Source organism: Eptesicus fuscus, chromosome 6, assembly GCF_027574615.1.
Source record: "Eptesicus fuscus isolate TK198812 chromosome 6, DD_ASM_mEF_20220401, whole genome shotgun sequence".
NCBI lineage: Eukaryota > Metazoa > Chordata > Mammalia > Chiroptera > Vespertilionidae > Eptesicus > Eptesicus fuscus.
The window spans coordinates 54,080,255-54,092,268 of NC_072478.1; the positions used below are offsets into that span (position 1 = coordinate 54,080,255).

Below are 12,014 nucleotides of genomic sequence, written 5' to 3' on the forward strand. Positions count from 1 at the left end.
CAACTCTGTTAAATTCCTACTATTGAATGTGTGTGGGACGCGAGTCACTCCTCCTGAAAAAATGTTCCTTGTTCCTTGCTGATAACTTGCTTGTCTTTTCTTATTCACATCCTAATCAATGTTTCTCAAGGTTAAAAGCCTTACAGCAAGCACTTGGCTTTTGTCATATACTATTTTCTTTTATTATCTTTCACTCAAATATGCAGAGCACCTAAAGCGTAAGTCATGATAATTAGAAGCTACATATTTTCTTAAATAAAAGACGAGCCCCTTTCCCAGGGAGAAGAATGTTTATCTGGGAACTCTGTGCTTACCCACATGGGAAGAACTCTTGCAATACCACACGGGAAAAATTAAAATCTTAGAATCCTGAAAACGGAACTACAAAAGATCCACGTTTCAAGGTGGCAAAGGCAACCTACACTTACTCCTCCAGTGAGTTCCCCCCCTGGCACTTGAAAGCATGTTAATCCAGGCTCACTCATAAACCCCAGCAGCAGGGGAGCCCTGTTCGTATGGGTTTATTATGGGCGGACTGGACTGGTTCAGACCGAGCAAAGGAAGTTAATTATTTTAGCTTGCTCTGACAATGAATAACCAGTTCTTGTTGGACACCCTCTTACTCACCCTGCAACATTATAAGATGGGGAGGGGGGAGGGAAAATCACCCATCAGAATCTGCAGTGCAGGAATTTGCTGGGACTGCCCTAATCTGTTTCCCAGGTTGTTCAAACTGGTTCAAGAGCAGTTAAACAAGGTTATGTAAGTGACATGTGATGTAGCCCAAAATAGTGACTGCAAACACAGGCTGCTGTTGCTGGGCAGTTGTCAACTGCTTGAAGAAAAAAAAAAAATCCTCTAGCAGGACAACAAATGGATCTTTTAAAATGAGAGATTTAAACAAGTTAATTTGGAGAGTGATTTGGTAAATTGCCTTTCTGAAAATGAGTGCATTTTTTGAAGAAGGGAAGCTTACGTTGTGCATAAAGTCGGGTTATTCTTGAGTGTCCATCAGGGGAAGGTAAGTGAAGAGGACTCTTCAAAAGTTTGGTTTCCTGCTAAAGTGCAGAATCCCCCCGTTTTCATGAAAAGTAACAACAGAACCATCAGGCTTGCTAATGGCTTTGGGCATATAACACATTATTGAGCACTATATCATACACATTCAAATATTTTATAAGTTATGGTCTCTTTTAGTTAAATTCTCTTATACATGCTTAACCTCTACAAAAATAGGTGATAGTGGGTGGACATGATAAATAATAGCCACCAATAATAGGGGGTTGTGATTTATGTTAGAACTGGACAGTATCTTAGAGCTCAGGCAGTGTGTCCCCTCGTTCTACATACAGGACTCTCCATACTGCTAATGATGGAAAACAGAAATGAATATCAGTGCACAAAGAGTACAGTTTGTGGTTTGTTTTCTGTTTTTACCCTAGAGGCTATTTTTTGTTTGTCCCTGGATGTGAGTATCCTTGCGTATGTTTGGGGAAACGTACAAGCTGAGTAATTAAAGAACAGAAAGGCCACTAGGTTAGATCTGATTCAGGAGAATGGCTTGGTCTCACCAAGCTTATTCCTTCCTATGCATTTCAATCATAGGTCAGTTCAAATGAACTTACCAAGAATCTAGCACAAATTCTTGCCCTATATTCTAAGGTGCTCTTTATCCCATGGGAAGGAGGATCCTCAACATGAAAAATCAGAAAGCAATGTCAGAGTTCAAACATGGGATACAGACAAAAAGTGCTAGAAGGATATTCATGCATCTTTATGGCCTGAAGAAGGCAATTAAAATAAAGATTTTGGGTTAAATGGAAAAAAAGCGAAAAATAAAAGTACATGTCACATAACATGGTAAGCATGAAAATAAGGTTTTAAAGGAAAACAAGATTCTGAAATTACTTGACAGCTTGTGTTTTTAAAAGGAAAACAACAACAGAACAGAGTTTGAAATAAGTCTTAACTCTCACAGCTCTGTTCCCACAGTGACCACCTCCTCTGGGTTCCCTGCCCTCCCACAGCTGCAGACCTGGGGCATCAGGAACCGGGCAGAGACGTTCCAGGAGAGGGGCGGAGGGGACCACAGGTTCCTTGTTTCTGGATCCAGTCTTGGGAACTCGCTTGGTATTTGTCCCCGTTGTAGAGTGGCAGGGACTCTGGTGCTGTGGGCTCTCTCTTCATCTCTAAGGCACCTGTGAAATATCACCACACCTCCCCACCAGGCTCTGAACACGCTGAGAAATAAAGCATAGCAGTGGCTGGTGGACGACAAAATGTCAACCTTTGGGTGGGTAACTAAGTTAAAGGACACGGCTGAGTTGTCAGAGCAAAATGGGTGGGGGCCTGCTACCTAAGCTCTAGAATTAGATGCAGGTAGAGTCCCCCCAAGACTGGAGGCTGCATCTGCCCCCAAGGGAGTCCTCCTCTGCCAGGAAGAGGGGACCAAGGAGGCAATCGGGTCAGATTTATTCTTCTCGGACCTGCTCAGCAAGGCCCTGTGAGGAAAGGAAGTGGTGGGAGTGGGGGCAGTTGGGGGTGGGGGAGGAGATGCCTGAAATATGGTGTCCATCTGTGGAGGAAACATCAGTGGGTGGAGGACAGAAGTGGTCCCCTCTAGAAGCCCAGTCTGAGGCCCCAGGCACAGTTTCTTTGGGGAGACAGGAAAGGACCTGGGGTGCTGGACAGGGGCCAACGTCAATTCTTATTCTCTCCAGTTAGCCTACTGTTCCCCCCTGATATATAAAGGGCTGTTCTCCCAAAGTGTCTTGGTAAATCAAAACATAGAATTTGAGGCATTCCAATTAGTCGAGAATCACTTTAATGTCCTGCCTGGTTAATGCCTGCTCCTTTCTTTAAAGATTCTAAAAGTTGTTTGTAGGTGTTCATCATAGTTTTAGGGCTTCTAGAACCTGTTTCTTTCCATATGTAATTTTACCTGAAAACTTCAGTATTTTACTTGATGAAAGGGGGCTACCCTCATTATCAGCCATGCTTATGACTTAGCTCCCAGGTAAGATAAAAAAGGAGAGCGGATTTTTCCAGATAGAGTTAGGGGTGCAGAACATTGCTGTGGAGTTGAAGGACGTGTGCATATCTGTATATGTCACTGTATATGAAATTAGTGGAGCCAGAGAAAGGCAGGGATAAAACTCCTTCCTAAGGTCAAACATAAAGAGGTATTGGGAAGATGTGCTCAGTGCCGCCTCAACCTCGGGCTAACCTTCAGCACTGCCCGGCCTCAGCTATAAGATGTCTCTGAGTATGGTGCGGGAGATGCAGGACTGACCTATATGTCTGTATATGTGAATAGAGATACAACTATGCAAAGTGACCAATCTTTGGAGTTTTTCCAATCTGTGAAAAATAAGGCCTGGCTTAGTGTTGAGCATCCACCCATGAACCTAGAGGTCACAGTTTGATTCCCAGTCAGGGCACATGCCTGGGTTGCGGGTTCAATCCCGTGTGTGTGTGTGTGTGTGTGTGTGTGTGTGTGGTGGGGGGCGGGGTTTCAGAAGACAACCCATCAATGATTCTCTCTCATCAATGTTTCTGTCTCTCCCACTCCTTTCCTCTCTCTGAAATCAGTAAAAATATATTTTTTAAAAATAAGCCACATAATTCATTATCTTTCGCACCAATAATAATAAAGATAAAATATCGGTAATAAAAGCACCAGTAAAAATAATGGTGCAACATTACTGTATCCAATGCCTCTGATCTGAGCTTTGCTTCCTTTTTCTGCACTGTCCATGCGATTGGCTAAGAACGTGATCCAGTGACTTCCCCACCCCTAAGTCCAAAAACTCACAACCTATTTTATCAGTGTAAATAACATGAATACTCAAGAATCTGTACAAAAAGTTGGAAACTAAATAAATCAAAAACTTATAGGGAAAATGCAAATGTCCTACAATTTTCAAATTGATTATCATTAGTTTCTCTCATAAAAATTTAGAGGACATTCTAACTAGCTGATAGCAAGCATAGTAATGGATTCTCCAATGGAAAAAAGTGCACCTGTCCACAACATGGAGAGAAATCAAAGCTTAAAGTAAATGGGATATGATGTGAAGATTCCAAAATATCCATTTAAAATGAAACTTTTGTACAGAAGTGCTGAGTACCCATCGATGGGCACCCTGACACTCTGCTGGACACCATGAAGAATCTGTCTGTGAGCCAATGGAGGAAGTAGAGGTGGTACAAGCAGCATACTGCCTGGCAGATAGTTGCTAGTGCATAATGCTGAAAGAAGGAACGCATGGTTACCGATAAGTCAAATACATGTATGACATACAGAATTTACACATTCAAGCGGTGTGTTGCATATAGACACAAACCCACCCAAGGCCTTCTGGCTCCTAAGAGGCTCACAAAAGATCCATGTGTGCAAATCATTTCTGCCTCATCTCCAGTAGCATACCTTTCAGTCCCTTCTCCACATACACATCAAGGAAAAGAGCTCTGAGGATTTGTAGAGAAGCAGCAGAGGGTTCTGGGAAAGGCAGGGACAGCTTAAACCAGGGTCAGAATTCCAAGCAGGACCCTCTGTACATCTCAGTTTCTAGCTGGTATTTTCCTTCTGCATGAACTTCCTTTTTCATTTCTTATAATGTGATTCTGCTAGCAACAAGTTTTCTTAGCTTTACTTATCCTAAAATGTCTTTATTCCACCTTCATTTTGATAAACGTTTTCATTGGTTATTCTGATTTGATGGTCTTTAAAGATATTATATGGTGTCTTCTAGCTTCATTTGTTTAAATCAGTTACTACTCTTATTATTGTTCCCTTTTATGTAATGTTTTTGTTTTTGCTTTGGCTGCTGTTAAGTCTTTTAATATTTGTTTTTTAGCATTTTCACTATTTTCTGCCATAGTGGGTTATTTTATATTTTTGTTTGTTTTCTTTTGGTATTTATCTTTTGGGGCATTTGCTAAACTTTCTGGATTTTCGAGTGATGGTTTTATTCAAATTTGGAAATCTTCAACATATTTTTTCTCACCTATTCTCTCATTTCCTTTTGAGACTCCAACCACACATATATTAAATTACTTAATGCTGTTCCACAGTTATTACCTCTTGATTTCCTTTGTGCAATTATCTGCACCTCACTGCATTCACTTAGAGCCTTCATTTTTTAAATAAGTCATTAGGTTATTATAATGGTGGGGTTTCATTTCTTCACTTTTGATAGACTTGCCTATGCTTATGATAGCATTTTATTATTACTACTAATATTTTCCAATGTGTTATTGAGAATGTGCTCTGGATTAAATTATTCTAATTGCATTAAGGAATGCACATTATTTTTATTGAGTAGAATTCTCAACCAAGGGAGCGTGATGGCACTAGGCTGAAGGGAGTGCTTTCGAGCCTGTTCACTCCCTGGACTCCTGTTTCCATGTGTGCAGGGACCCTGGCCTCAGTCCTCAGACCCTCCTCTTCCCAGTCTTGCCCTCTCTCCATATGATCTCATCCAATCTCACGGCTTATTCGGGGGTGGGGAACGACCAGCCCTCGGGCCATATGAAGCCCGCAAAATAATCATTTGGTCTGGCCCTGCAAAGGCATTAAGAGTGAGTTACTTAAATGTTTGACCAAATATAGCAGGCTAATTTTTAAGCTGATAATTGGGCATGGTCCGAAAATGATGTGATACATGTCCACGTGGCCTTTGACAGAAAAGAGGTTCCCCACCCCCGGCCTAAAATAATGGCCACAAGCTGATTCCATCTCCAGCCCAGACCTCTCCCTGACTCCAGTCCTGAGTATCTATCTCACTGCCCGTGTGACACCTGTACTTAGGTACCTCTCGGGCCTCTCAAACTTGTCAGTTACCGGTAAAACTCATGCTCCTCCTGTCTTCTGCATTTTGACTTGTGGCATTTCCACTTGTTTAATTGTTCAGCCCAAGCATCTTAATGCCTCTGTAACTACGCTTTTTCTCTAGTCCATCAGCAAATCCTAGTAGCTTTTGAGTTTCAAATGCATCTAGACCCTGACCACTTCTCACCACGGTCACTGCTACCGCACTGACCTGTCCTTGGATTGCAGCCTCCTTCCCTGCTCCCGTCCCTAGCCCACTGCAGTCAGTGCTCAGCACAGCAGCCAGAGAATCCTGCCAGATTTCAGCCACATCAGGTCATTTCCCTGCTCAGAGCCCTCTACGCTAGTGGCTTCCCATCTCACTCAGGGTAAAAGTCAAAGTCAAATGTGACCTATAAGGCCCTACATGAGCTGACTCACTTAGCTCTTTCTCCTCGTCTTGTCTTTGTTTCCACTCATTCTTTCTCCTCTTTCCCACTTGGCTGTTGCTTAAACATGTCAAGCGGCCTCTCCACTCCTGCCCCCACCTCATTTGCTTTTCCCACTGCCAGGTGTATCCACACAGCACCTTCATTTCCTTCAGACCTTTCATTTAAAATCACCTTCTAGTGAGGCATCCCCTCCACTCCCTCCCCCGGCATGCACTGTTTCTAAAATGTCAACATCTTCCCGTGTCCTCCCATACCTGCATTGTGTTATATGCCCATTCCCTTTTTTTATTCCCTAGAGTGTATTACTGTATATTTGTACATTTTACTTAATTACCTCATCTGTTTTCTCTCGCCCCACAATTGAGTGAAAGTTAATGAGATCAGGGATATCTGTCTTATTAATTATTGTATCCCTAGTGTTTCTAATAGTGCCTGGTACCTACTGGATGTTTTGTAGATATTTTTTGAATAAATAAATGAGTGATAGAGCTAAGCTACAAGTTTACCTGTTGCCAGTAGATGCCACTCTCTAAACATATTCCCACATGTGAATGTTTTGGTTCCAGTTTTGTCTGCAGAATGAAAGTTAAACATGTGCAATAATTACTGTATAATTTGAAAGCTTTCTGGTTGAAATCACATTTGTAAACAGTTTGTAGGCATGGCAGATTAAACAGCTGTGGCAGGACCTTCATTCAGATCAGTGCTGTTGTGATTCCTGCATGTAATTTGCACATCTCCTGAAAGCTGCATGTAGCTATCAAAATATTTAAACAGTGGGGGAGAGCAGCTCTCCTTATACGAATAAGGACCTGCTGGAAATGAACAAACGTAGCGTTAATCTGATCATCTGTAATCCAAAGCCTCAGCTGTGTTCAGCTGACCATCCCTGTGCCTGTATTACCCATACATCCTGTTTCCCTTCTGCTTCTTTGAAAAGGAGATTTCAAGGAAGTAAAGAGGAAATTTTATATTCTGAGTATGCATGTTAGTAATTTATATCAGTATAATAATCTTTATTTTAACAATTGCTTTTAAAATTTTATTTTATGCAGGGCAACATAACTATTTATGTGCCGGAAGAAATGATTGCATCATTGATAAGATTCGACGGAAGAATTGTCCTGCCTGCAGACTTCAGAAATGTCTTCAAGCCGGAATGAATTTGGGAGGTAAGTTTTGTGTTTTTAGTTCAGTAAAAATTGTTAGTTTGTAATATAATACCACTAGACTCTATATACTCCCAAAATTTAAGATGAACTGACATAGAGCAAAGATTTCCAAAACTCTAACAAGTTCTATATTCATGCGAAAACATTTTTGGAGAAAAGCATGTCTTAACAGGAGTTAAAAAGAAGTATGTCATGTGGCCTTGATTCTAGTGATGTTTTCAAACCTGAGTTTGCCAAGGTTTCAAGAACAGGGCGCATAACCAAAACAAAAATGAATGACACTTTATATAGCATTGTAGCTAACAGTTTTTGTTACCACATCTGCTTTAAATAACACATACATGTGATAACATTAACCAGATAGGAATACATTCCTAACTCCTGGAGGAAATATAATAAAGGAAGACTTATATGAGCAAAACTTTAAAATGTTATAGGAGCTCACCAAACAAAGGTGGGGAGGAGGTAAAAGACTTGAACCAAACACAAAAGTACACACATTCATGGATGTTACTCAGCAAAGGACTCAACCTCCTAATGGTATCAGTTTTCCCTAAATTAATTTATAAATATAACACAATCCTAGCAGAAATATTAATTGATGATTCTAAGTTTCTAAAGGACAGCCAGAAAAATTCTGGAAAAGAAAAATAATGAGGGCAACTAGCTCTCTCAAATTGTTAAACATTTGATACTGCTACAGTAATTAAAATAGGCTGTGTATTTGTTTACTGATTGTCAAATCAACAGAAAGTCAAGAAATAGATCCAAATTAAATGAAAATTTTGTGTATAATAAAGTAGCATTTCAGATCAGTGGGGAAAGGGTAGATTATTCAACAGAAGTTATCGTGACAACTGGGAAGCCATCTGGAAAACAAAGTTGAATCTAAACTCTTATTATCCACCAAAATAAATTCTGGGTATTTCAAAGATTTAAACTTTGAAATATAACTGCAGAATTACTATAAGAAAACATGGATTTTAAAAATATATATTCTCCAAATAGAGAAGACCTTTATAAGTATTTAATAAATGCAGAAGCTATAAAAGAAAAGAATCGAAGAAATCACCAGTAATTGCCAGTCAAATATTACTGCAAATAGTGGCTGGTCCAGAGAGGCCCAGGCCAGCTGAGAGGCAGAATGCCTGCTTGGGAACCCTTGTTCAACCACTTTCTAACCATGTAACCTCAGGCAAGTTACCAAGTTTCTGTGTTCCCTCATCTACCACTTGCATCGATCACATCAGCGGTGTGAGGGGTGATGGTAATGCTCATTGCAGTTTCTACAGCACTTTCACACAGTATGTGGAAGACAGTATTGCCCCATGTTTTGGTGATAGTAAACCTCGTGTGTTTAGGGAAGTTAAGTGACTTGCCCAAACATGCCCAGCCAGTAAGGTGATGTAGCTGGATGTTGGATCTGTGGGCTCCTGGTCTGGTGTTTCTGGTATACCACACAGCTCCCTTCTTGTAATACCCAAATCATCGCAGGTGTGGCACAAAAGATCGCCTTCTGGAGCAGGTGAGTGGGGATCAGGAGAGACTAATACTTAACAATCTGAATGGCACAATTGTACATCCCCTGGTTGCAAAAGGAACTCTAAATCAAGTTTGTCAAGTCCAACATCTGTATTTAAACACACACGTATACACTAGCAAGGTTTTTTAAAAATATCTGCATATAATTTTATATAACTCTACAAATATTATATAACCTATTGACATGAAAGGTATATACTACCATTAATTATACTCTATAAAATGAAGTTACTATTGGTTACTATAAAAAAATACTTATACTTCCTGTCTCATATGGTTGTCTTAAGGATGAACTAAGTCAATACATAACCTTGAGAACAGGGTTTCTCAGCCTCTACGCTGCTGACGTTTTGGGCCGGGTAGTGTTTGTTGTGGGGAACTGTCCTGTGCAGTGTAGGTGTTTGTCAGCACCCCTGGTCTCTACATACTTGATGCCAGTGGTAACAATAAAAAATGTCTCCAAACTTGGCTGACTGTCCCCTTGGTGGCATTGAGACCCACAGGTTTAACAATCCTTGTAAACAAGAGGCTCAGTGCATGAAATTCATGCACAGGTGCGGTCCCTAGGCCTGGCCGGCGATCGAAGCACAAGCGTATGGCGTGGAAGGGCAGGTCCTACCTGACCTCTGGGCCCTGGGAAGCACCTGGGTCCCCGGGCCCTAGCATGCCCCCCTCCACCTGAGTCATGGCACCCGAATCCTCATGTGGAGATGCAGTGAGCACGGCCGGACACCATGGGCCAGGGTGCAATGTGGGCCTCTGGGCCGCCCAGCGGCACTGCAAAGAAGCCGGGCGGACAGTGGGCTCTCTCTCAGCCAGCCTCGCTGACCAGCTCCTGCGGAAAACCCGCGAGGAGCCCAACCAGCCCCTGTGGTCCCGGTGGCCACAGCCTGGCTCACCCAGAAGAAGCCACGTGAGCCCTGGCATCCCGGGAGAGAGTAGCAGGGGGAGTGAGAATGAGCTCTGCAGACACCTGAATTCTCACCACACCTCCATTCCCATCACCCCACCCCTAGATAGCGGGTGAGAGGTTGCAGTTCCCTTCCCAGGTGCCTTGGGAGGTTGGTTGCCGCCACCCTCCCCCAGTTCCCTGTCCCAGCCCAGGGCCTGGCCCTGATCAGGTGATCAGAACCTGCCGACCACTGGTCGCTATCTGCAGGGCGATGGGCGGGACAATCAGGCCATGGCTCACACTCACCTTGGCTGCTCACCTGCTCCACCATCCCACCGAGGTCCCGCTCTCATCAGGGCCCATTGGGGCCAGCAGCACCTTCACTGCTGCCATTTCGCTGAAGCCTGCCATGTTCTGGGTCGCCCCCTGGTGGTCAGCGCACATCATAGCAAGCAGTTGAACTCCTGGTGGAACTCCCCATTGAGGGGACTATTTGCATATTAGGCTTTTATTATATAGGATAAGTATAAGCATTTTATTCTTGGATATTATTTTTCTCTAGAATATACATTCCACCAGGAGAGGACTTTTTGTCTGTTTTGTTCATTGCTTTATCTCCAGTGACTGGGAGAGTGCCTGGCATAAAGTGGGTGTTCAGTAGCTAACTGTTGAATAAACGAATGAGTAGCTGGTATTGTTGAGGGCTTCCATGTTCTGAGCGCACTGCTAAGCTCATTATGTGTGTCATTCCTCTTAAGCTTCACAGCAACACTGTGCCATACATCCCGTTCATCTGTCCATGTTAGAGGGGGGCTCATGGAGGCACCAAGAGGTTCAAGAGCGGGCCCAAGGCCACAAACCAAGGAGTGGCAGAGCCAGAACCCAAATCTCTGCTCCCACGCCAAAGCGCACACCCCACATCACTGCTGCACACCATAGGCCCACTGTTTGCAGATCAGCCTTTGACTTAGGTTATCTACGAATAGCCCAGGTTATCTACGAACTGCAGTCCTGGCCCTCGGATTCGGTACTGGTGTCCACACTGATTGTAAGCGAGGTCTGATGGGATGTGATACAGTATTCACATGACCTGTTGTTGGTTTCTGTACATGTGGGGTATGTTTGGTGGGTTTTAGTAAACCATTTTAATAGAGAGAAAGCTCGCTTTGAATCTTGAGGTCATTTAAATTAGTGAGTCAAAACGGACAGAGTGGAAATTAATAGTTATGAAAGTAGTATTTTCTTTACGGTCAAGTTATAATTTAACCACTTCTGGTTCACGGATTAAATAATTAACTTTTACTAATTATCCAGTTGCAATAACTTACATTGTAATTTTCTTTTTCCTTTATCACTTATTCTGAAGCCTCTCTTTTAGTTTCCAGTGAGGCCAAAAGAAATGCTAGCCATTTTATTGGACTTTTTTTTAAAAGGTAATGCAAAGTTTAACCTTTTAATGCGAAGTGATTTTTAAAGTTAAAAAATGTGAATTAAATTAAAACCGCCTCAGACATGTTACACTATCACCCCTGCTTTCCCCGCAAAGCAGAGCTGGCCAGTCCCTTCTCATCCGGCCCTCTTCCTTGCCACCGCCGGGGTAAGGCGGATGACCACCCGCTGTAACACTGGGGAGGCCTTTTCTGTTAGTGTGTGATCACGACTCCCAGAGCAGGATTAGCCACACCCTTCTAAAGACTTCACCGGTGCCCAACACTTCAAAATGCTATTTGCCCTACCCTGTCAGCTGGTTAGAATGTAACCCTGCCCATGCTTCCAGAGCAGGCTCTCCTTTAGGGAAGTGGAGGCAGGGGAAAGAGCGATAGGTTTGTATTCCTCGGAAAAATAAAGCCATAAATGGGCCTCTTCCCTTTTGTCTAGATCCACTCCCTCCCTCCCACCACAAGTACTCTTCTTTTTCTTTAAAAATCCTGCTGAGCTTTAGGCCGCACACAAAGGAAAATATAGCAGGAGATGTGAGCATGTCAACAGAGAAATGGAAAGGAAAATAACAGCTTTTCTGGCCCCAAGCTGGGCCTGCCATTCTTACCACAGCCCCTGTTAGGAGATCTAAAAAAAGTCCTGGTTCTATATGCAGGAGCATTTACCCCCTTCTCCAAAGGAAGGAGCCACTTTACTGTTACATG

The 12,014-nt window shown here is 42.7% G+C and overlaps 1 protein-coding gene across 2 annotated transcripts in view; it reads left to right on the forward strand.

Moving 5' to 3' along the window:
- NR3C2 (nuclear receptor subfamily 3 group C member 2) overlaps positions 1–12,014 on the forward strand; it is a 305,287-nt gene that overhangs the window by 211,859 nt on the left and 81,414 nt on the right. For both annotated transcript variants that reach the window (XM_028151490.2, XM_028151493.2), the window contains exon 4: positions 7,320–7,436. In XM_028151490.2, the coding sequence (XP_028007291.2) occupies positions 7,320–7,436 (117 nt within the window). The remainder of the gene's footprint in view (positions 1–7,319; positions 7,437–12,014) is intronic.